The 27,848-nt window shown below is 41.5% G+C and overlaps 1 protein-coding gene across 2 annotated transcripts; it reads right to left on the bottom strand.

Moving 5' to 3' along the window:
- Positions 1-430: 430 nt before the first annotated feature.
- On the bottom strand, positions 431-27,848 carry FAS (Fas cell surface death receptor). 2 transcript variants are annotated; one of them, XM_087932387.1, is made up of 10 exons: positions 27,776-27,848; positions 23,536-23,641; positions 13,336-13,473; positions 12,313-12,424; positions 8,237-8,313; positions 6,086-6,157; positions 4,861-4,919; positions 3,419-3,443; positions 1,182-1,482; positions 431-952 (listed from the first exon to the last, which is right to left on the bottom strand). In XM_087932387.1, the coding sequence occupies exons 1-9, from the start codon at positions 27,809-27,811 to the stop codon at positions 1,187-1,189; spliced, it is 921 nt and encodes a 306-aa protein (XP_087788513.1). In that variant the 5' UTR covers positions 27,812-27,848; the 3' UTR covers positions 431-952; positions 1,182-1,186. The 2 variants fall into 2 exon arrangements, with proteins under 2 accessions (XP_087788513.1, XP_087788514.1); XM_087932388.1 differs by lacking the exon at positions 8,237-8,313.

The raw sequence follows: 27,848 nt of genomic DNA, 5'->3' as shown, positions 1-27,848 counted from the left end.
AGTACAAAAGCAGTTTACAATTGCCCTTTTGCTGGATTTTAAAAACTTCCTAGTTTAGTTTACATCAGTGGTTCTTAAGTTGTAGACCGTGGACCTCTCTTGACTTCATCGTAGGGGGTCTGAGAAGGCTTGAGGAAATATTATGATTTAAATCTTGAGTTAAGTTTTGGGGGTCCTGGCCATGGTCCATGGACACAAAAGCTATTTAAAGGGGCTCTGTGATGAAGAAATGGTTGACAACCATGGTCTACCTCAGGGGTCAGCAACCCACAGCTCTGGAGCCACATGTGGCTCTTTCATCCCTCAGCTGCAGCTCCATCACTCAAAATGTGTGTCACAACTGCCAATGTATGACACCTGCCGGCGCATGATTTATTGAGCTTTTTGACCCCAGTAGGCCAACCATGAATAAATCCAAGAAAATAAAAGCTTCAGAAGAAAACAGAATGTTTAATTCAAGTACAGATGCTAGTTTTGTGGCCACTCAGGAAATAGTCAAGCATGGGAAGGGTTTTGTGACTCCTGGTGTTTTCTGTGGGAAACAGCTCCAAATGGCTCTGAGTATTTAAGATTGCTGACCCCTGGTCTACATCACTGGAGATCTTCCATCTTTGTACATAGATTCTGAGCCCAGACACGATCCTGTAATCAGACACTGCCCCCTGCTGAAACATGATCAATGTGCCACCAGCAAAAGTTTTGTGGAGGTTATTTTGTTTGCCTACACACCACACTATCATACTTCAATTAGAAGAAGTCCTTTGTGAATTGTGTAATGTCTTATGTTCTGGTAAAGCAGTGATATTGCAATTGACAAAGAACGCCTGAGGTAGCAAAGTGTAATTTTTGAAGGACGTTTGTCCGCTGTATCAACTAGTCCTGTTGCTGATGTTATGCATGCCGAAATATGCCATGTCAACATAAACAGTCCAATCTGATCACATAGTGTCATCTGGAAAACAAAACAAAAGTTTTTCTTTTCAGATAGAGGACTGAAAAAAATGGGAATGTGAGGTCCATTCCCCAAAGAACCATCTGTTGAATCAGTCCTACTACATAAGAGTAGCAGAGTTGCTTGATCATGAAATGGGTAGCATATAAATTTAATAATTAAAAAAATTAACACAACTGTGGCTTTTATCTGAAAAGCCTTACATTTTGATAAGCATTTTAAAGATTACCTCTTTTAATCTTCTGGATGGCTCAATTTTCTCTCAATTAGTTCATTAATTTTATCAACTGCATCATAATATTTAAGTTCTTTCAGACTGGTGGTTAAAGTCTGAAGAGAACCTTTTATCCCATGCATTTCGTGCCAACGTTCCAGTAATTTTATTTTTTGTTCAGAAGAATCGTGTACATTGTCATGGGAGATCTCATCGATTTGAGCTGTACAAATACCCAATTTCCGAACAAGCTTTCTGACTTGGTTCACTTCCATATTACATACAATTTCAGGAATGTGAGGCTTCCAGTTAATATCTGCAAAGGAAAATAAGAACAGCATGCAATTATGATAATCAATGATGTACAAATGAGTAAAAACATTGTCTTCAATCAATTTTAAGTGTGATCCATAGACATAAGGAAGTGAAAAGACATCACTCTAACAACCAAGGTATTTATGGCTATATATTTAGCTAAATTTAAACAAAAATGGTTCCCAAACATAGAATGTATCACACAGCATAGCCAATATAATCTCTTACAGTTTAGCTTCTAAGGGGTTCTAAATGTCTACAAATATTGCAAATTAGCAGACATAGAAAAAGGAGAAGTTAGAAAACTATTCAGGTTTTTTTTAATGTTCTTCTTTTCTCTTTCTCTACTTGTGGTATTTTAATCCTTGTTAAATTTGCTCCATTAGTCTATTTTTCTTTTTATTATCACAGAGAGAGAGAGAGAATGAGAACAAAAGCACGGGTGTCAAACTGGCAGGCTGCGGGCCAGACATTTCACATGCAGGCCACGTCCACCCCGGCTCTGCAGAGGGGAAAAAATGTTGTGATACATCATGTGACACCAAGAGTTTGACACCTGTGACATAGAGTATAAATACAGTGGAGATGTTAACATTAATTAATATTAAAACTTGTATAGATAACAAACACTTTTGGGGCAGGGAAGAAGAATGTATTGTTAAGGCCATGATTTTTGCAAATGTAACATATAGCTGTTGAAACTAGACCATGAGGAAAGATGAACAATAGTAGCAGCAACAAAGCTAATGCTGGAGAAAATGGGTAATAAAGCTATAAAACAAAAGCTTAAATATTTTCCAAAAACCCAATGCAAGCTAATAATTATTAGAGAAGACCCAACAGCAGTTTTTAAAATACCCAATAAAGGACAGTAGCTAGATACTGTCACTGACGGCTGAAGAATGAGCTTAAAAGAATTCAAAGCAGTCTCTGACAGAAATACTTTTGAAATAATGTTTATCAGCTAATGAAGTATCAGAGGCAACTGAATAATAGAATATTTGCAGCAAAGGCCTAGATATAGCATTCCCATGTGTTCAATAAATAACATTGTGCAAGATTACAAACTTGAAAGCTATATTGGATGCGACTTTCTGTGCAGCTTTCTTTCTAGATCTGATCTGGAAATGAGAATGGCATTTAGCAAGACAATGTCAGTGAAAGGAGAGAAAATTTTGATAATCTTTGCTGAGCTGCAAAATGGGTATTAGATGCTGCATGTGGTTCATACTTTGCTCAGTGGGATAGTTGAGAGGAAGCAAATGCTTTATCTGGAGCAAATTCTAGAGCCTAGAACATTAAGAATACCAAGAAGAGTAGCCATGTCCATGGAAGAACTGCAATGTCAAATTTAGCAAGCCAGCCAATTCATTTAGGGCTCGGAAGGACTTCTCCCTTGGGTTCATCTGGTCCCAAGTTGTAAATTATATTAGAAGGTCACCACAAGCCATGTATTAATTGAACTTGGAAAGAAAGTGGAAACCAATTAATGCTAGAGTTATTTGCCTCTATCAAGCTAGAATAGCAAACTTGGATTGGAAAAAATCAATAGAATCGTGAGATTCTAGCAAAGCATTACTAGACCTTTAGCCCTAGTCAAGTTAAGTGGGACGAACAACCCAATTACTACATTTTGCATCAATGAAAGACCATTCAGTACAGAGCAAATGTTAACAGAATAGAATAGAAGTAGAGTAGAATGCCACTCTGTACAGTATAATACAATATGATACAATATAATACTTTATTTGCCTAAGTGTGATTGGACACACAAGGATTTGTCTCTTGTGTAGAAACTCTCACTGTGCATGCAAAACAACAGGTAGAATGACATAACTGAGCTGTTACTATAGCCCAATAAAGCCCAAGCAGAGAAGCATATAAATATATATATATATATATATAATGCAACGATTGTGTTTTAGTTTTTTACGTACCTGGATACTCAATTTTCTTAAGTTCCTAAAAGGAAACAATTAAAAAAAGATGAACCAAATTCACACCACCAAGCTTTGCTTTCTTTTTTTTTCAATATTTAATTTTTATTAAAACTTTTAAACCAGAAAATTGAAGCTAACATAAATTAATAGAAAGTCAGGAAGAAGAAATCAAAGAAAAGGGGAAAGGTGCAAGAAAAGGAAAAAGGTTAAAGAAAAACAGACAAGAAAGAATATGAAGAAGCATCTTCCAATATTCCTTAGTGCAAATTCTGTAAAGCAAATGGCACTTTTTATTAACACGAGGCAAAATATACCTTTTGCTCCCAAACGGTGAAGCTTCTTATCATATCTAAAGAACACTTCAGCAAAAGCAGCATATATGGATTGAATTTGATTTTATTCTTTGTAATAAAGGAGATGGGTCCTGATGTAACCAAACATTATCAAATAAGGGATGGCTTTGAATTCACAGGAAATTGAAAACATTTAACAATTATACTTCATTCCCATCCATTTCATCAGATTTCCACATGTGTGTTTATTGGCCTGTACCCATTATGTTCAACTGATGACTTCTCTTTTTAATCAAATTAATTTTCAATTTGTGGCGAGGAAAGTAAATAAGCAACAAGAATCTCTACAGACGGGAACAGTTTATTGAAACAAGTACTAGTTTACATTCAGGAATAATTTTAAGTCAGGACTGTCCCAGCAGAGACAAAATGTCTGAAGTTAAGGTCTCTATTTTGTTTTCTGGCATCCTATTTTATGCATGCACACATCTCTTACCCATAAGTAAATGAGGTTACTAATGCACAAGTAAATGAGAAACAAAATTCAAAATAATAACTATGGCCTTAAAATGTCACATCATTGAACAAAACAAGCAGCAAAGTTAAAAAAACAAACTCATTGCTTAAATACATAAATAAACACACAAATAAAAAACAAATACATACATACATACATATACATACATACATACAGGCATACAGGCATAGTAGGTACAGTATGTAGTTCAAAATTTTCTCAATGTCTGACAGAACCCATTCTTTTCTTGACAAAGAAAAGGGTATTACAGTTTTGGGATGTGTATGGAGACCCATGTTATTTTTATGGGGCACTTAGATAGCATGGTCATAGCAATGATTTTGACTTTTTGACCCTTCAGTAGATGTCCCTGCACAGATGATCATTTCTACTAAGCGGGTCTCATACCTTACCTCAAGGATTAGTAAGGATATCTGGAGGAAACCTCCTCCCCAAACCACTGGGCAATTTAAAGATAAGAACCACAAGGAAGCATTAGCAGTGGAAAAACACTATTACTATCATTAGGAGCTCGACAGAAACTTTTATGTACTTGTTGGTTCAATGCCTTGGGTTAGTCTCTATCACCCTTCTTAGTTCTCTGGATTACTTCAAAAAAGGAGACTCACATATGATTCATCGTTAGGGCCCTTTTGATTTCGCTTCCTTTGAATTCTGTACCCTGGACCTACAAAGGAACACAAAGAATTATTTTCTAGACAGTCCTCAAATAACCAGAAATGGCATATTAGGAATGTGCTTATATTAAGTATGAAATGCAGTAATTTCATGTGAAATTTCTGGAATTTATGATGACTGGATTTCTTAAACTTACTTTTAATTTACTTCTATTTGACACCTTAAAATGGCAGGATGCTCAAAAAGGATGTTGGAAGAGGCACCCAAACATAGAACTGAGATGGTGTATATGGCACTGGGATCTCAAGTTGCCAGTGCCTGACAAGGAGCTTATGGTTGACTCCTATTTTTTAGGGATGTTGTCTGTATCTAATTCCATCTTTTATTTAATGCACAAGCTACAAAATCTGGTTGGTGTAGTCTTGACACAATAAAGGTATACAAACATGAGAGCTGGTAGAATAGGAGCAACAAGTATCTGACCCAAATTTTGCCTTCAAGCAAATATCTGCTGCCACATATGGGTGCTGGTATACTTTGTTACCAGGCAGTGACAGTCTGCCATGAGCTTTGGCGAGGGTGGATGGGAAGGAGAATTCTTGAGGGAAAGAGAAAGTAACTGCTGTATCTGCCTGAGACACTGCTTCAAAGTCACCGGGCTGGGAGAAGAAGGCAGCTGAATACCAACTTATGCTTGAAGTGGTTGAACCTGATTGGTTACGGGGTGGATCAGCGATAGGAGACAGTTAAGGGAAGGAAATGTTGAACTTCGGGATTTGGGCATGCAATTCTCAGTTCTGGCATACTGCAATACACTTGACTACTAATAAAATTAAAATCTTTCTCAACAAATGGAGCCAAGGATCATTTCTATTTAGAGGATAAAGTGCAGGCAGATCTGACAGTTGATTCAAATGCTGCCATGATAAATCTTCTATTCATTCCATAAGGGACCATACTTTTAAATCAGGTGATGCCAAAGGATAGGATAAAGCGAGTAGACAATATTCTTGGATTCCCTTCAATTTGCTGTCCAAGATAAGAATTTTTTCTCTACCTTAAAGAAGAACCTTGACTTCCAAAATTGTTGAAACAATTGGATTTTAAATGTAGGATGAAAGCTTTGGGAGATAGTTGTTCCTCTGCATATTTGCTGACTTAAAATAATAATAAAATTTATATTGCATTTTTTAAAGGAAAGTGATATCCACTTACAACAGCACCACCATAAAATCAGTCCCACAATCACTGCAAGAAGCAGAATTAACCAAAGCCATCGCAAATCGTCTGTGAAGAAGAATATTGAATAACATCACATTTTCCAATCCATATGGGTCAATGTGCAGGTTTTTGAATCTGTTCTGTTAAACAAAGCAACAAATGCAGTGCTAAAAATGGAAACAGAAACCACACCTGGCAGAATTGTCAACATTCCTTTGAATGAAACAGAATACAGGTAGCCCTTGACTTACAGAGAGAATTTGGGGCCAGAATTTCTGTTGCTAAGCAAGGGGGTTGTAAAATGAATTGATCAGTTTTGCATTAAGCAAAACACTGAAGTTGTTAAAGGAATCATGTAGACGTTAAGCAAAGCTGGTTTTGCCCATTGACTTTGCTTGTCAGAAGCCATCTGGGAGAGTCACAAATGGCAGTCATATGAATCTGAGAGGCTGCTGCCAAGTGCCCAAATTTTGATCATGTGACTGTGGGCATGTTATGCTGGTTGTAAGTACGAGGACTGGTCATAACTCACCTTTTTCGGTGCTATTGTAAGTTCGAACAGCCACTTGTCAAGGTTCTAAGTCAAGGACTAATGGTATAATTAATTACCCATTTATACTACCATTTCAAACCATGAGCATTTGCTAATCCCATGCTGATGTCCAATTATGTGCTGAACAGACATATAGTAGTGATAGTATACATTCTATAGCAGGGGTGTCAAACTTGATTTCATCTAGGGTTGTGTTTGACCTCAGGGAGCTGGGGTGGGCATGGTCAGGGTGGGCATGGCCAGCTCGACGTCACTTATGTTGGGGGTACTTGTGGTGGCCTGAGTGCTCTTCCAGAGAAAATGGGTTCCCAAGCTCCATTTTTGGCTGCAACAGTGGCCCTTCCGAGCTCCATTTTCACTGGCAGAGGCACCGTGGGCCAATCCTTCACTGCTTGCAGGCCAGACCTAAGCAACCCAAGGGCTGGTTCCAGCCCCCAGGCCTTGATTTTGACACTCCTGTTCTATAGGTAAGATCTCTTTTGACTTGAACTAATTTTTGATGATTCATAGGCATATCCTAGATAGTTATAATGTTGTTCAAACTCTATAGACATACTCAAACTCTTTGGAAGATGAAGCAAGTTTGACAGTGATTCTTCTGACAATTGGCCAAGTATCTGCAAAATCCAGATACTTAGTGAAATCCAAATTTGGGCGTTCATCACCTTGACAAGCGACTGTTCGAACTTACAATAGCACTGAAAAAGGTGAGTTATGACCAGCCCTCGTACTTACAACCATGGAAAGAGTCATGGAAAGAGTCATTTAACTCTTAATAGATTTTAAATTGTTTCAAAAATGAGTACTAGGTCAAAACTGTTTGCTTCCATTCGATTCACCCAGGCTGAATATTCAGCAAAAATAATGAGGGGCCAAATTTCTGCAATTGTCAATGATCAGAAGAGGAATCAAAGGCAGGTGAGATGGAGGTTGAACCTCAATAAACATTTATTTATGCAAAGTGTTATTCAACGCTTACTGATATTGAAGAGTGGGTTTGATGCCTTCTGGGAAAGATTGATAAAGGACCCAGGCTTCCATCCAAAGAGAAGAGGCAGCACAACAATTGATCAATTCTGCCTTCGCCTCACTGCCTGGTCATTCCAGTGGTCTTTAGTGGGAAGCCATGTTGGAAGGCATCCCTGTCTTCAGACTGGCAGAAGTCTATCCAACACCAGGTTTAATCCAGCACAAGATTAGATCCAACCATATTATTCAATTTTAGAGACAAACTGATTTTGGACTCCATTACTTTCCTGGTCCCCTTTGCTTGCTAAGTAGATGAACTGAAAGGAAGTAACAGCAGAGAAAGTGCTTTGGGCAGACTAGCTGTTAAGAGTTTCAATGAGCTGAAACATGGCCTTGCATACGTTCAAATTAGGTTCTTTCCCATGGGCTTCAACAGGGAGGAGTATCAAACAAACTCAAGATGAAAGTTACAATCATTAATCAAAGACCCATCACATGAATCACAAAAAGAGGTGAGGTTTCCGTCATGGTAGTTGTGCTGCCACAACCTCCTCAGTTACCCCTTATATCCCTTCCTTTCTGGAGCATTAATTAAACATTGTTCATTAATCAAATCAAGTTACCTTTTGCGCTATCTTTTTTTCCACAAACCGTGTTTTGTGTTGGGGTGCAGTCTTTTTCAATGATCCCGTTTTCACACCTTCAAATAAAAAAGTGAATAATAATGAAGAGGTCCAAACAGAGAAAGCTTTTCATCTGATCCAATGCTTCCTTCTTGAATTTTGCTGTATTCTGCAGTCTTGATGGATCAAATTGGTGAGAGGTACAATGAAATGCCTGCTGACAAGGAAGGTTCCCACAATCTCCCACAATGTGAATATATGAAGAAAAGAAAGTGAAGACTGTACACTCTGCTTGTGTTTGCCTTCTCAGCTTAAAAAAAAGGTTCTGAGCATCCAAAATCAACCTTAGGATTTGGCTTATCCTGTCAGTTGCTGATATGAGTCAAGAGATTTGGTGGTGTATAAATTCAATAAATAGATAAGTAACGTTTATTTATAAAAGTTACATCAGAGCCTTTGCCATAAAAATGTTACATTTAAATTTACAAGAAGGAACTTGCAACACTCAGAGAAGAGGCATGTGATAACCCATGACTATTAAAGATGCTGAGCTTGTCAGCTGGAAAGCTGACAGTCCGGATTTGAGACCCGAGTGCTGCATAAGAAATGGAAGTGAATTCCCATTTCTTGCTCCAGCTCCTGCCCACCTAGTGGGTTTGAAAGAATGGAAGTGCAAGTAGATAAATAGGTATCACTTTGGTAGGAAAGTAACAAAATTCTATGTCCATCAGCATATAATCATGCTGGTCACAGGACCGCTGACATTCTTCAAAAAATGCTGGCTCCTTTGGCTAAGAAATGGAGATGAGCAACTTCTTCGCAACCCAGAGTCAGATTTTATGTCACGGATAAGATCAGGTGACATATCTGGAATTTCCCAAAATGGAACCATTCCAGGTTTCACATGATAAAAGAAAAGAGGAAAATTCAGATTATGCCAATGGGAAATCTTGTCAGATTTTACAATGATACAATTGAATTTGTACATTGAATAATATGAATCAGAAAACTGATTCCAATTTGATTTAAAACTTCAAACTGAAACATGACATTGGTTTGATTTGATTCTGACTGCTGATTTGGTTTAGGAAAATATGCCTTTGTGTCTGTGCAGAGGTGTCTCACTCAATCCATCAATTAGAATAAATTTTCTCCAGTTCAATCACCTGGTTCTTTTTAATGAAGTTGTCTTGCACTTTAATCTCCATCATAACTATTTGCACAGCTGTAGATATGGGAAGTCCTTATGATCCCTTGGAAGTTACAAAGGTGCTGAAAAAACTGATTTATGATTGGTCCTTGAATTTGACTGTTCAGTGCCCCATGGTCATGTAATCAAAATTTGGCAACCAGCATGCATTTAGGGCATTTGCAATGTCCTGAGGTCACATGAATTCCTTTTACAATCTTCCCAGAAAGCTTCTAACAGACAAAGTCAATGGGGGGAGCTGGATTTGCTTAACAATTTTGTGATTTGCTTAACAATTTTGTGATTTGCTTAACAATTTTGTGATTTGCTTAAGTATTTCAGCAAAAAAGTCATAAGCTAGGCATGACTCGCTGAATGTGAGCACTTAGAAATAGAAGTTTCAGTCATATTTGTGGCCATATGTGAGAACTACCTAAATAACCTTTTTTCAAACAACAATTCAACAACCCCAAACCACAGACTCGCCTGAAATAGTAAAATACATGACACAAAAGTGAGATTAATTCTCAACCATAATGCGCCTCCTGGTGTTTGATAAGTTATTGTGCATCTTCTGTCCCAGAGGTAATGACAGATTGAAGGAGGCATCTCACAGAATCTCATAAAGTCTACTGTTCTTGGGGATTTAGAAAAGACATTAACATTTAAGATTTAGAGAAAGTAAAGCAGTAGTTATGAGAGAGACAGAGTGAGAGGGAGGGAGGGAGGGAGAGAGAGAGAGAGAGGCACTAGTGTTATACAGTGGAGTTGAAGAATTCCAATACGGAGAGTATTAGATGGTTATTTTATACCATGTACACTAGTCTAATGTAATAGAAGATGCTGAAGGAAAACCGAGTTATTCACCTTATCAGAAATGCCTATAGAAGTAGAAGGTCTTAGTCAGAAAAAGTACCTAGGGCCATCTACCTATCTTACAATCTTCCCATGTGGATAATACATATATCTGAGAGTATAATTATTATAGGAAGTTACTTTTATATGGCTATGGCTTAATTTTCATGACTTGCAAGTACATCTTAATGCTTCAAACATTTAATTTTGTTCAAGTTCTGATTTCTTGATATAATTTTTTTTTTATCATATGACTATGGAAATACTGCAAAGGCCAGAAGTGTGGGGCCTGGTTCTACAAATACTTGTTCAGCTTTTTTGGAAGTCTGAATAATTGTGCTAAATGTGTGGATATCAAAATCCCTCACCCATCTGCTTCAGTCTGTGGAGATTCTCAGTCATCCAGGTCATAGTTGTCTCAACGATGCTTTTTCAAAAGGCAACTGGACTGTGTTTTTCCTTGAGGAAAAAGAAAATGTTTTGCTTCTCATCCAAGAAATTTCATCAGTTCTGGCGCGATGGTGGGGGTGATGGAAGGATGGATGGGGTGGAGTTAGAAGGATCATGTTTCTTTGCAGTCATCTGGTCATTATGTCAGCTTTGGAAGGCATATTAGCACCAGAAGCTTCCACGCTGCCATCTTCTTGAGCGTGGGAAGATGGGAGGGGGGAATTTCATGGAATGTATGTGGTTAGATACAATAATAGCATTCTTCTTTAGAATCAAGGTCATGTAGTTCCTGCACCTGGCTGAGGAGTAGTAGAAGGGACGTCTCAAGTTGGGAAGGATGGTGATTGGGGCATGTGAATGCAATGAGGAATGCAGGGGGTGGATTTGTAATATTTTATTTATTGGAGGGAAACCCGGGACTTTCAGATTTGGGATTTCCCAGATGTGCCAGTTTATTACTCTAATAAAAGGGAACTTTGAGAAAATGTCTGGTTCGGAGTTATCTGTTAGAGTGGAGTTTTTCTGGAATACTGACACATTAGCTGAGAGCTCTTGAGGCCACTTGGGGATTTATCCGTGCACTCAAGGTCACTTATATCAGAGTGCAAATGGGGGTGGAATCTTTTGAAACTGCTGGAAGGATTGGAAGCAGCCCTCTCTCAACAGGAGAAGGCATAAAACACTACCTATCTCCTGTCTACCACACAGTCCTTTCAGCAGTTCCAGGAAGATTCCAACTAATCCTTCCCTCACCATTTTGCCAGAACCAATGAAGCTTCTTGGATGAGAAGCGAAACATCTTCTTCCTAAAGGAAAAGAAAAACACCGCCCAGTGCCTTTTGAAAAAGCATCTTTGAGGCATCTGCTTGAGTTTCCTTACTATTTCCCTTTTCTTCCTCTAATGATTACAGGCAGCTAGAGGTCATCCTCCACATTTCCATTTCCTTGTCTACTGGTGCTTCCTGCCCCTCCCTCCCAAATATTTTCAGGTTTCATAGCCCTCCCTCCTTCAGCCTGAGAAATGCAAGGGATGAAGAAGATCTCCATCTCTTCGGAAGCTTATAGATTTCCTCTGGTATTCCTACCTACCTCTTCCTGATTGAATAAGATCCTTACTATCCTCACCTGATTGAACAGATTCTTCCCAATATCAAAGCCTGATAGAGAATAGCCAAATTTCCATTGACTCAGAAAGGGGAAAAGAAATGGTTTAGAGATTAAATCCTGGGGGGAGACACACAATTATGGAATATGTGTGAGTGTTATGTGGATGTGACATGTCCATCTATCACGGGGTGTCAAATTGGTGGCACACAGGCCAGATGTATCACACACATGCCATACCCACCCCAGCTCTGCCAGAGGGGAAAAAAAGTCATCATACGTGACGTGGTGAGTTTGACACCCGTGATCTATCAGATTGATTTCTGAGTTCTGCAATAAGAAATCTTTCTAGGACTTCTTGTTTGCAATAAGCAAAACAAGAGGTGAACCTTCAGGTAGGTTGAACAGAGATAAATTGTCACATCTGAACTGAAATATATGAGTATCTAGTTTTGTCACACTTCGTAGGTGTACTTACTGATCACATTTCTCACAGTGGCGGCACGGCTTAGGAGAATTGCAAAAGAAACCAATCCTACACCTACATTGTACATTCTGGGTGATGGTACAGTTTTTTTCAGTTTCCATCCCTAAAATAAATGGAAATATTTTGTTATTCAAATATTTTTTTTTAAAAAAAACCATTTTTAAATGCCTGCCAAGCTTTGAAGACCACGCACCCTCTCAAGGAAAATAATACTCTTCTTCAAATTCATGAAAGAATTTCAAACAAAAGACATAAGGTTATTCTTTGCACATCCACTGGCTGTGTAAAATGTAATAGATGTTTGACTGAACATTCAGAGAAACTCTTAAATCCAAAACATGTCATCCACAAAGCCAATCTCGACTTGAAAACATGCCTGTGTGTTTGGAAAAATATCTCATGAAGGTCCTTTAACTCTGTACTTCCTGCATCAAACCAGGGCTTGAACAAAGTGGTTTTCAAATTGGTCTCCAATTCTGGGATTGTCAGGTTTTTAAAAAATGCTAAAGTCTGCACCAAACATCAGACTGTATTTCTTTCCAGCTATCATACATCAGTACACAAACCAGAGGTGGTATTCAGCAGGTTCTGACCAGTTCTGGAGAACCTGTAGTGGATATTTTGAATAGTTTGGAGAACCGGCAAATACCACCTCTGACTGGCCCCGCCCCCATCTATTCTCTGCCTCCTGAGTCCCAGATGATTGGCTGGGTCTTCTTTTGTTGCCCCAGACAGGAGAACGGAGCTGGAAAGTAGGTTAATGGGGTAGGGAGGGAATGGGGATTTTGCAGTATCCTTCCCCTGCCACACCTACAGAACCGGTGATAAAATTATTTTGAATCCCACCACTGACACAAACATGCTTACAGGTTTTTAAGTTGTATTCAGAACAATCTATTTTGCTGTTGGTGTTCACAGATATTGGCAGCTTGTGAGGGCCAAATGAACTAAATATCCTTTTCTCTTGTGTGAAATACATTGAGATCGAAATAACATATTGTTGATCATACATACCATGTTCTGCATCACAGTAATTACATCGTAGGCAAGTAGACATATAATTGTCTTTATCCATATAATCTTTACCCTCAGTGCAAAGTTTGCAATTGGTTTTAGGATTCCTTGTGCAATCTGATGATTTGGCAACAGAACCTGTAAAAGAAAATGCTTCAGAAAAGGCCAGTAAAATCCTTCTGATTAGGAACACGGCAAATTTTGGCCTGGGGAGACATTTGAAACATGGAGAACATCCTGTAAGAATTTTCATAGATTAGTTACTGTGAAATCCATAGGTAACTACAAATGGTACTGTTATGTCCTGAGGACTCAAGGAGTTCTCACTCAGGTCCACTCACTTGTGTGGGCGTTATTTCCCCCATTCCCATTGGTCAGTTCTCCCCAGCAGCCAGCTATAAAAGCAGGCTGCGGGGTCCAACTGGCTGCTGATTGCTGCGAGCCAGTTCCAGGCTTGGCAAGCACGGTCAGCCCTTTATTTGTAAATAAAGTACTGTTGCACTCATGCTCTGGTTCAGCCTCTCATTGCTCAAACTTAACACTGGCGACGAGGATGGGATGGCTACCAGAAGCACCTTGCAACCGCTGAGTCACTAGCCACCGATCTACAGCCCAGAGAGAGCGATCGGTTGGCAACAAGGGAAACGCTGATCCGCAGCCAGAGAGAGCGGTCAGCTAGCGAAACGAGCGATCAAAAAGAGCAAACGCAGATCCGCAGCCAGGAAAGCGGTCTGAGTCAAATAGTTAGAAGCGTCTGTAGCCGCTTGTTAGCCTCGCTACGGGGAAAGTGAAGCGCTGCGAGCCGCAGCCGCTCTGCATTTGGTGCGAAATTCAAACGGGTGTCATTTGAATTTCGGGCCAGTAGGAATCACAGCACAGCGCTGTAGAGAGTCACTAACGCCCACTTTTTTGGCGCGAATCAAGACACCTCCAACGGCTAGCAGCCAACGTGGTAACCCAGAGAGAGAGAAAGAGAGGGTAGCAAAAAACCTCTCCAGAGCTGATATCACTTGTAACTCACGAGCGTTCGTAGTCCCAGAGAGATTTCTCCGCAGGTAGCCCAGCCGTTCCAGCACCATGAGTTCCAATCCAGTATTCCCGGCGTTTAAACCAGACGAAGAGAAGTGGGAATCGTATAAGAACCGTTTCAATCATTACATCGATGCGGTCGGCCTGTCGGATGCGGGAGAGCATCGGAAAAAATCCTATTTCCTAATCTACTGTGGAGCCACCGTTTACGATACCGCTGCAGCACTCGTGGCGCCGAGAGAATTAAAAATGTTCCGTGGTCCGAGTTGCTTGAGATCCTCACAAACCACTACGCTCCCAGACCTTCACAAATCGCCAGGAGGTTCACGTTCCGAATGAGGAAGCAATCAAGTAAGGAGACCATCAACCAATATATGGCCACCCTCAGAACAGCAGCCCTGCACTGCGGGTTTGGAACATACCTAGAGGACATGCTCCTCGATCAATTGGTTTGTGGGGTCAAGGATCTCAACCTACAGAGGCGACTGCTAGCTAAGAAAGACCTCAACCTCGCGCAAGCGTAGAGGAGGCCCTAGCAGCCGAGCTAGCTACGAACTCAGCCACCGAAATTCAGGGCCCAAGCGCCAAGCTAGCAGCGTTCCCAGTCCATTCCGAAGAGGTGGAAGCGGAGGAAGGCCACAACGATGAGAACGATGTCCATCGCCTCACCAATGACAGACGGTCGCAGGTAGGGGCCAAACAAGAATACACCGGTCCACCCAAGCACATCACCCTGTGCCTAGCCTGTGGGGGATCACATCAAAGGGCCACCTGCAAGTTTAAAGGAGCCGTTTGCAACAACTGCCATAAGAGGGGGCACATTGCGAGAGTCTGCCAAGCCCCCAAAGCGCTGCACAAAGACCCCCGTCCTCGCACTCGGGACCACAGAGGCAAGTATTAAACTGTCGCACGCACCGCCTTGCCAGGCGACTTGCCACTCTGTTAGTAAAATTTCTCTCTCCGTTTCCCTAGAAGGTAAACCGTGCCACATGGAGGTTGACACAGGGTCCGCGCTCTCAATAATCTCGTGGAACACCCTCAAGAGACTCCACCCCAGCCTATCTACTACCCGGCTTCAGAGATGCCAGTTCGGTCTGAAGGACTACCAGGGAAGGCCATTCCCGTGATCGGCAGAGGCAAGTTCTTTGTCAGTTTTAGAGCTTTTAAAGGCCACCTACCTCTAGTGGTAGTTAACGGCAACCTACCCACCTTATTGGGGCTCGATTGGTTTCCCCACCTCGGCCTAGGGTTAACAGGAGTCCATGCTGTCTCAACCTCAGACACTGACTCCTTATTCGCTGACTACGCAGATGTGTTCAGCGAGGAGCTGGGGTGTTATAATGGAACCCCCATCTCGTTCACCATTGACCCCCAGGCAGCCCCAATCAGATTAAAACCACGTAGAGTTCCATTTGCTATTCGACCAAAACTAGACGCTGAATTGGATAAACTACTAAAACAAGGGGTCATTGAGCCAACAGATTTCGCCAAGTGGGAGACGCCCATTGTCACACCCCTAAAAAAAGATGGTAGCCTGAGAATTTGCTCGGACTACAAGACAACAATCAATAAATATTTACAAGTTAGCGCCTATCCCGTGCCCGTCATTCAGCATTTATTGCATACATTCGAACCGGGCAGTATTTTTGCTAAATTGGACATGTCTCAAGCATATCAACAGTTCCCTGTTGATAACCAAACAGCGGAACTTCAGACCATCGTCACTCACAGGGGTGCCTTCCGATGCAAGCGTCTCCAATTTGGCGTAAGTGTTGCCCCGGGCATTTTTCAATCCCTCATGGAGCGGATTTTACAGGGCCTCCCTGGTGTAGTACCCTACTTCGACGACATCTTGGTCTCGGCCAGGGACAGACCCCAACTCTTCCAGAGAGTGCGAGCAGTGTTAGAGAGGTTCAGACAGCATGGCCTCAAGTTAAAAAAAGAAAAATGCGCCATTGCCACTAGACAGGTGGACTTTCTGGGTTATAAAATTGACGCCTCTGGCATTCACCCCCTGGAGTCCAAGGTCAGGGCGATCCACGAAGCTCCCACACCAACCTCCAAAACGGAGCTACAAGCTTTCTTGGGACTCCTAAACTTTTATGCATCCTTCTTGCCCCATAAAGCCTCAGTAGCCGAACCCCTACACAGATTACTAGACAAAAAGTCACCGTGGCACTGGGGGCACAAAGAAGACCAGGCGTTTAACGCCGTCAAATCACTACTTACGTCAGAGGCAGTGCTCATCCAATTCGACCCCAACCTTCCTTTAGTACTGGCAGCAGACGCATCCCCTTTGGAATTGGGGCGGTCCTTAGTCACCGACTCGCCAATGGCGCCGAGGCCCCCATCGCCTTTTTCTCCAGGACGCTCTCGGCCACGGAGCGAAATTACAGCCAAATAGACAAGGAAGCCCTAGCAGCTGTTGCAGCCGTGAAAAAGTTTCACGAATTCCTTTTTGGCCACTTCTTCGAACTGGTCACCGACCATAAACCCCTCCTGGGCCTATTGGCCGGCGACAAACAGACACCTCAAGTCCTCTCCCCTCGGATGACACGGTGGACGCTTTTTCTAGCGGCCTACTCATACAAACTTATCCACCGCCCGGGCAAAACTCTATCCCACGCTGACGCACTCAGTCGCTGCCCCTTACCCGCTCCGGCTGAAGACCCAGCTCCTGTCAATGCCATTTTTGAAATCACCCAGTTGGACCTGCCCATCACCGCCCTTGACATCGCCGCCAAAACCAAGGCAGACCAAACACTCGCCCAGGTGCTCGACTGGGTGAGGAGGGGGTGGCCGGGAGGCAATGTTGATAACAAATTCGCACCCTTTAAGACTCGCATGCAGGAGCTGTCCAGTTTGCAGGGTTGTCTACTGTGGGGCACTCGAGTGATCATTCCGACCTCGCTGCGTACCCGAGTCCTGGAGGCGTTGCACGAGGACACCCGGCATTGTGAGAATGAAGGCGTTGGCACGCAGCTACGTATGGTGGCCGGGTCTAGACGAGGACATTGTCAATTGGGTAAGTTCCTGCAGCATTTGCCAGGAATCCCGTCCTGCTCCCCCCATCGCCACCCCTACCAGATGGGAGAGCGCCAGCGCCCCTTGGTCTAGAATCCATATCGATCTGGCCGGCCCCGTGCATGGAAAGATGTTCCTAGTGGTCGTGGACGCTTATTCCAAGTGGATAGACGTGGCGCAGCTATCCACGACAACCACACTAGCAATCACCAACGTGTTAACGCGCCTGTTCGTTACCCATGGACTACCCGACTCCTTGGTCTCCGATAATGGCCCACAGTTCGCATCAGTAGAATTCAGCCGTTTTGCAGCCAACCTAGGCATTCGCCACATTTTAACAGCCCCATTCCACCCTGCGAGTAATGGGTTGGCTGAAAGGGCCGTCAGGACCACCAAAGAGGCCCTCGCTAGGTTTGGCAGAGATGACTGGCACCACAAACTCTCACGGTTCCTGATGAGCCAGCACTCAACCCCCTGTGCAGTCACCAATAAGTCCCCAGCGGAACTTCTGATGGGCCGACGCCTGAGGACTGTATTGGATAGACTGCACCCACAATACTGCCCTGACTCTCCCCTCGCTTCCACTTCGGGGGTTAGACATTTTATGTTACAGGAGCCGATATTCGCCAGGAATTTCGCTGGGGACCCACTTTGGATTCCGGGCGAAGTCATCGCCTTCACCGGGCCGAGATCATATAGAGTCAGGCTGGAGGATGGTCGCGTCTGGAGGAGACACATAGACCAACTCAGAAGGCGCCTCAGCAACCTCGCAAACAAGGATCCAGAGTCTCCAGTCGAAGGGGAACCGTCCCATCCACCACCCAGCCACATCGCACCCAGTGACCAGTCTGCGCCAGCAGTCGTTCCGGTCAGCCCAAACCCGGACAACAGTGCCCAGAGAGTTGATCAACCGGATCCAACCCACGAGAGTTTGACTCCAGAAACCAACCCGGTGGTTTCCGAGGATGCCCAGTCCAGAGAGAGTGTTGGTGACACTATGCCAGCTCAACCGTCACAGACTGATGCCGAACAGTCAGACAATGTTCCCGAGTTGCGCCGCTCCGGGCGCCAACACAAACCCCCCATCTACCTCAAGGACTATGCGTGTTCGCATCTGGGAGGAAGGGGTGTTATGTCCTGAGGACTCAAGGAGTTCTCACTCAGGTCCACTCACTTGTGTGGGCGTTATTTCCCCCATTCCCATTGGTCAGTTCTCCCCAGCAGCCAGCTATAAAATCAGGCTGCGGGGTCCAACTGGCTGCTGATTGCTGCGAGCCAGTTCCAGGCTTGGCAAGCACGGTCAGCCCTTTATTTGTAAATAAAGTACTGTTGCACTCATGCTCTGGTTCAGCCTCTCATTGCTCAAACTTAACAGGTACTATTATTGATGCGACTGTTCCAACAGTCTATCAACAGGACTTCTGTACTATCAGTTTACATATTATGTGTCTCAGCCCTATGAGGAAAATTAGATGAGCAAAATGACTGATATAATAGCTTTGGGTACATTATTCTTTATCAAGATAGGTTATGGTTACAGAGTCTTGTAAGTTCTGCCTATGTTTTCCCTGCCTTCTGCCTTATGACCCAAGGAGTTGGGGCAGTAGTCAGTCTGAATCACCATGGTGTAGGTATAATGGTGCAGAGCTAGGTGGGGAAAGACCTTAGGCACAGAAACTATCTAGGTGACTTTGGCACAGTCATCCTCTCTTACCCTTGCACTGAGAAGCTACAATGGCCCTTGGGTATAGTTTCAAAAGATGGGGAGGAACAGCTGCAATTAAGGCAATTCTTAAATTAGAAATACCTCACCCCATGGAAAGAATGGAGGCGTGGAAAACACCTCAGAAGGGACTTTCCCTAGTTCTCTGGAAAGTAAAGGCAAGGTGAGAGAGATACGGTTTTAGATTTGCAAGATACTGCTGATACTGATACTGTTGAGGTATTCCCCGTTAGGAGAATGAGTGCACTCAGGGAAATGTAGTGAGAGTGATGTTGAATAACACACAACCAGCATACAGATACACTAAATAGTAAAATGTAGGTTTTACTTCTAGTAAACAGGTAAACAAAGTCTAACGAACAGTCCAAATCATACACGGTCAAAGCAGTTAGTATCAGTCCAAGGATAATCCAAAAACGAAGTCAAGTATCATAAACAAAGTTCAGTAAATGGAGTTTGCTACCAGTTGCAAGACTCACAGCAATCCAAGTAGAACGACGATCAGGCAATATGGCAAAACAGGAAATGCAAGAAGAAAGAAACCAGGTTTCGGGCTCCATCTTATGGCCGTTCGAGGAACCTCAGCCAATCACAATTACAGCATTCTCTTAAAGATACAACATTAAATTACTATCCTGGTTTATTTATTTCCAACCCAACTGTTAGGTGACTATCATTCCTAACAGTAACCTTAAAGAAAGGTAGTATTAGTACTCATAGTATTAGTTTCCTATCTGGACTATCTCAAAAGATTGACAGAAGTTGAAAAACCTATGTCTACCAACTTGCAATAGACTAGGATGGTAGACTATGGTAGACTATGATCACTGAGTCCTTCAGTGGCCTTCATCTTGCAATTCAAGCAGGGGTGGGATCCCACCAGTGTAACTATCAGTTCGGTGATTTTACATTTTGCATGTGCATGCATGCTTCATGTATATCGTGTATATCGTCATCAGCTAGCTACCTGGACAGATGAGCAGTGCTGCATGCGGGTGCGCAGCAGTTGAAAAAGCCCTTTTTTCCTGCTTTTTCAACTGCAGCTGTGTCACGCAAAGCAGCTGCGGTTGAAAAAGCAGGAAATAAAGGTCAGGTAAGAGCTCAGGTAGGTGGGCAGGCCAAAACAGCAGCAGACATAGAACTGGTTCGATGTATGCTCTCTGTCTGCTGCTCTTCAGAGCAACCGGTTCTACAGAGGTGGACAGAACCAGTAGAATCCCACCCCTGAATTCAGGCTGTTAACATTCATTAATTCATTCATTCATTTCCTGGTCTGCTCTGTTTAGAAAAAAATATCCACGTTTTTCCTTTTCTAAACATACCTCTACTGGGGTTTAATCTAAGACCCAGAGGCATTCTGAAAAATGAAAATGATACCTCAAACTAATACATTGTTTAGTGCTTGCTTCCCATTTATTATTTTAAGAATGTGCATTTGAAAGAAATAATATCTGTAGAAAAATGGAGTTTTGCAAGCCTCAAGTGAGAGTACAAGTCCAAGAATGTCCCCTTCTTGACCATTTTGGATTTCCTGACTCACTTGGATCTATGCACAATCATCTAATGGAATACATTGTTGGAAGAAGGCTTATTAAATACATGGGGCTTAAACAGCTTACTTGTTAGTATCTTATTTGACCACATGACTTAAACTAAGTTTGCAAAAGAAGATTTACTTATATATTTTCTTTTAAGAAGATTGTGGGAATGACACTTTATCCACTAGGATGAAAAGTGAGTATGATGGTCTTCTCATTTACTTCCTATTCCCATTTCCTTGTCAGGAGATGAAATGTGACAACTTGTTGCAACCACTCTCTGTGGCCAACTCACCATGGCCAACTCAACACAGACAACTTGCCATGGCCAAGTCACCATGGGACAATGTGCCATAGGACAATTTAATAATTGAATTTAATTATTTAAAATAAATAAAAATTATTTTAATTTTTGTCATTCACATTTCATTCTGTCCCTCCTTTTTCATCCTTTCTTGAATTATTCTATTCCACCATTTCTTTGATATTAGCATAATTCTTGTCCTGCTCTAAGTTGCCCCATAGTGAGTTGGCCATGGCAAGTTGGCTGCAGCAAATGGTCATAGACCTGTCAGGAGAACAGAAGAGGAAAAATATGCTGCCACCAGCATGCTTCTCTCTCCATCTTTACATTCCATTCACAGCACTACATATTTACGTTGTGTATTAATGTTTCAGTGTTTTGAGAAAAGCTTTGAACTGTCTTAAGGAGCGATTCCTCAAAACGTTTGCTCCAAGAAAAAACAAACATAGGTGATCAGGTTACCTTTGAAGCAATGCCACACCGTCTTCAGTCAGAATGAGAGATTGCATGTGTGCATGAATAACATAAATGAGCACTGAGGGAGGGATGGGGTAGACAATAAAGACGGAAGTTGTGGCATTAGAGCCCTGAGTAAGCCACCTTAAATATTTTGAGACACATTTCCCCTGTAGTATATCAGTCAAAGCTCATGAGAAAGACAGATATGGAGCTGCTGCAGTTCTCTGGAATGGTCAAATGTTCTGATGCTCTGAGGAAACACCTTGATAGTCATTAAATAAACCAGGATAATGCTGGCAGGGGATGCTTCTCTTCTGGTGAGAAGAGAGAAAGAATGAGAAGATAGAGCGGCAATAAATAGCTCTTTTTATAAAGAAGGTCAGTCTTCTAGTTAATATAATGAAAACCACATAGCAGACTTTTGATTGTGCAAAGTACACCATTGTGGTACTGTTCAGCTTTCGGGCCATCTCAACACCACTAAATGCTCTCCAGGATCTTCGCTAGAAACTTGGCTATGGCTAAATTGAATTTCCAAGTTTTTGTCCTTAAAGTAACTTAGGCTATGTTATTATTTTAAAAGATTTCTTTTTGTGTGAGCTGCCTGAAACTATAGAAAAGTCAAAAAGCACGGCTTCTTTATTGCTGTGTCAATATGTACTTTCTTCCAATCCCTGAAGCAATATAAAAATATTGCAACACACTTTGTGCTGTGCTCGCTAGACCAAACCTTATCCTGCCTCAGTGACTAAGTCGGTAATGGGTGTTGCTCTTAGAGAAGTAATAGGGATTAACTTGAGGAAAGTGATGAGGGGAGCCTCCAGATATTATTTGCTGGCAGGAAAACAACAGCAAAAGGAATCACTACTCCATTAGTTGACTGAAAATAGAAGATTCCTTGTAATTATGGATCATGGAGGGAATTTTAACTCCCATTCTACTAAACAGAAACACATTTCAACTGTTGAGACCCATCCTGTCATGATCTGAAACTAAGAAAGCAAAGCAGAAGTACACAGAGGATGCATATGAGCAGCCCATATGGAGTCGCCCTGTGTATTTTTTCTGTTTAACTCTTGCACTTGGTGAAAAATATGTTCAGAAGACTTTTATAGTCTGCATGCTATTGGAATATAGTTTCATTAGGATTTTGCTTCAGCTAGACTGGTTTTTTCTCAAGCTTGGCTGCCTGAAGAAGTGTGGATTTTGTTAGGAATATAAGTCACCTAACAGGTATTTGGGTTAGAAATATATAAACCAGGATAGACATTTTAATACTGTCTCTTTAAGAGCAATTAGGTGTGGTTTCTCAAACGGCCATAAGATGGAGCCAGAAACCTGGGTTATCTTAGCTTTAGTCTCAGAAGAGAGTGTGAGTATATCTCTGTTTCCTTCTGTTGGAAAGTATTGCCGTTCCTCCATTTTTCCTAATTGACTGATATTCATGGATTTGATGTAAGTCTGATACCGAACTGCTTTTGACATTGGACTTTGTTATTGGATTATCCCTGGATTGAAAACTGACTGATTTACCTGAGAGTGACTTTGGACTGTATTTTGAACTTTGCTTAAACCTTTCTGGAAGTAAAAACCCACATTTACTGTATAGTGTATCTGTGTGCTGTGTGTGTATTATTCAAACACTTCTCTCAAATACGCCTCCTTGTATGCGCTCATTCTCCTAACAGGGAATTACCTCAACAAATTTCAACTCCCCTGAATTCTGCAACCAACCTTGAAAACTGGAGAGTTTCTGCAATCACAGAAAGTGGAATGCATCATGTTATTTTGCAACCCATCACTAGGACCCGAGCTTTAAACCTGGCAACTTGAAAATGTTGGGTTTCAACTTCTACAATATGGAGCCAATATTGAGGAACACCAAACTGGACAATGGTGCATCAATGGATCAGAGACTGGCCTGTTCATCTTTGCAGTGGAGACCTATTGCTGTTGGTGACCTCTGCCTTCCAACTAATTTCATGCATTCTCAAAAGCACCTCCGAGACATCCTAAAAAGAGCATATCTTAATAGCAAAATAATCACAAAATCCAGATTTCATCTCACCTTTCCATAGTGACATTAATCTTTTTTTTCCCTATTTTTCTTTGATCATACTTACCAGGCTTACAAAAATCACAACAGATACCATTGAATTCATATTGCCCACTGTGACAGTTCTGGTTAGAACTATTGTGTAAGGATCTGGCAGCGGTTAAATCAAGAATCTGTAACGGAGAGGAAAACAACGTATTATTGCATTGCAGTTTTTGGTTTTAGAGACTATTAGAGATGATTAGTGCTGTGTTACTAATTGTACTCTGTGTCAACTATCTCTAAAGTTATTTTGGAGTTCCTTAGCAGAGTTAATAAGAAACAGAAAAATGAGTGATATGAGCAGATGATAAGAACACTGATAGAAATAGGATGATGGCTACAATGATTCTGATGGCATTATTTCATTTATTAATTTCCAAAATGGCTCTGGGCACTTTCACAAGTTAAAAGAACATGATATAAGATAACAACTATCCCAAGAACAGAAACATGCTTCAATACCATTTTCCATGATAATGGGAACTTCCAGGTTAAAATATATATACAAATATACATAAAAGCAATACTGATTTGTGTATTGGGGGGGACTTTCAATTTCTGATGTAATCCTGAGAGCACACCTCTTTTTTGCTGTAAAGAATAAACACGTTGTAATTTCCTGCCTTGTGAGATAATAGCACTGGTGTGTGTGTGTGTGTGTGTGTGTGTGTGTGAATTTCAGCATTTGGCTGTGCCATTTCATGGTTTGCCATACACATTGTACCCCAAAAGTGTCAAACTCAGGAAATCAGGAGTCCAGGCGGTTCAAATGGATATAGGTTTCTTGTGTGCTAATGCCTTCTACAAAAATCTGAACTACTAATGGTCAAAGCCAATTGGCAATTGATAAGAGTCAATGGAATACAAGCTGGGCTGGACTTCGATCTGTTCGCATGAGGGACTTGAGACTCATTCATTTGATCCCTCCCTTGGGTCCAGTGTGGTCATCTGGTATATCAGTGCCCAAGGAACAGACAGGCTGGTAGCTCCTGACATGAGGGTAGTCAGTCTCTAGGACAGGGGTCGCCAACCTTTTGGAGCTGAGGGGCCACCAAACTCATAATTTTAAATCCCGCGGACCACTAATATGCATTTTGACTAATGGTGGCTTACTGATGTTTTCCCAGGGTCTCTGCAGAAAGCAGCAGAGACCCTGGGAAAATCCCCCAAAAAGTCTGCAGAAAAATTCCCCACCCTCTTTTCCTACCTATCGATCATTCTTTATTTGGGATTGCAGGATACTGTCTCCAGCTCCATTCTTAGGGTGGGAGAGAGAGAGAGAGAGAGAGAGAGAGAGAGAGAGAGAGAGAGAGAGAGAGAGAGAGAGAGAGACTTCTGGCTTCATGCAAGGAAAGCAGCAGAAGTCTTTCTTAATTGGGGGGTGCTTTGGGGGTGACATTTTTCTGCGGACCACCAACATTTTCTTGCAGACCACCAGTGGTCCCTGGCCCACTGGTTGACAACCACTGCTCTAGGATATTCTGAGATGGCTCACTGTGGAAACCAATAATGAACCTTATAATAAACAAGGACAAGTTTTAGTCCTTAAGTAGTATGGCTGTGCATATCCTTACAAAAAAAGTGCTTCAACATATGTAGAGCACATATAAAGAATTGGTTTCTGGATCATTAAAGTAATTGCATCTTTTCCCAGGATAACAGTCTTCCGCTATCTCCATATGCATGATTATTTATTTATTTATTTTTATTTGTCAAGCGATTTTAAGAAAACAGGTATAAGAATAAACATAGTTATGAATACATGAAATGGATACATACACAGGGAAAAAAACCCAATAGGACAGGGATGGTAGGCACGTTGGTGCATGCTCCCTACAGACCTCTTAGGAAAGGGGTGAGGTCAACAGTAGACAGTCTAAGGTTAAAATTTTTGGGATTTGGGGAAGAAACCACAGAGTCAGGTAGAGTATTTCAGACATTGACCACTCTGTTGCTGAAGTCGTATTTCCTGCAATCAAGTTTGGTGCGGTTTACCTTGAGTTTGTATCTGTTGTGTGCTCTTATATTGTTATGGTTGAAGCTGAAGTATTCATTGACAGGTAGGACATTGCAATGTATGATTTTATATACTATACTTAGATCTGACCAAAGGTGGCGTAGTTCTAAGTTTTCTAGATCTAGAATTTCAAGTCTGGTGGCATAAGGTATTCTGCAATGAGTAGAGGAGTGGAGAACTCTTCTTGTGAAATATTTCTGGACTTTTGAAAGATTACTCGGGTGTGTGTGTGGGGGGGAGGAATATAAAGGAAGTGGTTTTGCATTCAGATGCACGCGACTCCACCCAGAAACAGTTTTCCAGTAGCAACAGCCTGGAAAAAAAAATCCGGCTGTTTTAATTATTTGAAAAGAAATGCCAAACATTTCTTCCCAAGGGCTTGCACAGTCCTTCTTCATAAATTCTGTGTCCTTTGGCCATGTATTTATTCCCCCACGTATTCTCCTTTCAGATCTTTGTGTGTTTATTCTAGCAGTATTGGAGGTAGGTAAGTGTACACAGCACATTCTGTACAAATTCATCCTTCTGGGAAGTCTGGGCCTGGGGGATATGATTAAAGTATGAAGACAATGGCCATAGCAGTGCGATGAAGCTCACTCATTTTTTCCTTATTCCTAGCACCATCATGGACATCATTAATTCCTCAGTCAACAGGCTAACACAAAATTCTTTCTTTCTTTCATTCATTTAAACACGATCTCTTTTATTTTCTCATGTAAGGTGAAGTTAAGCTGAGAACTGTTCAGGTATAAGAGCTTTCCTTCCCACAGAATGTCAGGTAATTCGTTAGTATAGGGCTACATTACTTCAAAGCAGGGAGAAGTTGGTTAGATAGAAATGCATTTCTGAATACTACACTGCTCCTCCGAATAGAAACCTCCTTTCTCATAAAAATCTAGTTCATCCAAAAAAGCTTCCCAGGTGTGCTACTTTGTTTAAAACTGCAGGGACTTTTTCACATGAAAGATCAGTCAAAAGTTTCACATTTGAAATTAGAATTGGTTGACCAGAAACAGCTAAAATAAGATCAAGAATGGGAACCACTGAACCAAAAAAGATTAAGAGGTCCTTTCTTGTCAACTTGAATTTAACGGCACATCCTCAGAACTGGTAGTGATATTTTTTTATATCTTTCCTATCCAAAGAATTAATTTTAAAAAAAGGAAATTAGCATGGTAAGCAATTAAAAAGACCTTCAAAATTTTATAGCTTTGAATATCCTATGCAGACAGAACGTGCAGCACCTTGAACAGGAAACTTCAGTATTGTCATGCCTCTGAAAGATATTTTGCTGAGATGCAGGATAATTTAAAAAGTTTCTGTTTATGAGAATGAACTTAGAATGGCATCTTAAGTTATTGCAGTTGAAATATTTCAAGGTTTTAACCTCCTGGTGGATCAAAAATTGTCAAATGATTTTAGTTTGCTGGCAATTGAGGTAATAAAGGCAATTTGATATATTGCCTATATCTGACACTCTGTAAATTTCTACTTCTACAATTGAAAGAGAAAAAGCTTTAATTACCTCTTCTTGAACATATAGAGAGTTACATAGAGACTTCTTAGCGCCTTTCTTTTCTACTTAAAAATGCAACATGTTTTTTTGTGTATAAAGTTACCACTCTTGTTAAAAGCAACAGATAGAATAATTTCAGCTACATGATAGGTCAAAATCTCAAAGATACTTTCCCCCCCCTTCAAAAAGCAACTGGACTGGGTTGGTTTGTTTGTTTGTTCGTTCACTGAGGTAGAAAAAGAAAATGTTTTACTTCTCATCTGAGAAGCTTCGTCAGTGGTGATGGCAAGGGGAACAGAAGGATAGATACTGACAGTTATGACTGGAATGGAAAGATTGTAAACTCGCCCTCCATTCAGTCAGAACCTATCCTTCAAGGCCCCCACCATCCAGTCAATCAATCAATCAATCAATCAATCAGTCTCAACCTTCCATACCTATCCTTCCATTCCCCCCCCCCACCCGCGATCAGAACTGATGAAGCTTCTTGGATGAGAAGCAAAACATTTCCTTCTTCTCCCTCAAGAAAAAACAAATGAATAGTCAGGTTGCTGTTTGAAGAAGAAGAAGGGGGGAGGGAAAGCACCTTTGAGACAACTGTGACCCGGGTGCCTGAGAGAAACTCCACAGACAGATATGTCAAAAGGAGCAATTGAATTTCTGCTACCAAAAGAATACCCCTCAGGTGAACTCTTTTGGGTAGAAAAGCTCTACGTATGGATAAATACTTACAGGGGAGATGATCAAGAAAAGCAGCAGCTGGAACATGTCTTCTGGCTAGCTCTTAAGCTAAAGTGAAAGCAAA

The sequence above is a fragment of the Pseudonaja textilis genome, chromosome 4 (assembly GCF_049901715.1).
Source record: "Pseudonaja textilis isolate UNSWEBS1 chromosome 4, rPseTex1.2, whole genome shotgun sequence".
In the NCBI taxonomy this organism is placed as follows: Eukaryota; Metazoa; Chordata; class Lepidosauria; order Squamata; family Elapidae; genus Pseudonaja; species Pseudonaja textilis.
This window is presented reverse-complemented; position numbering and strand designations above follow the sequence as displayed.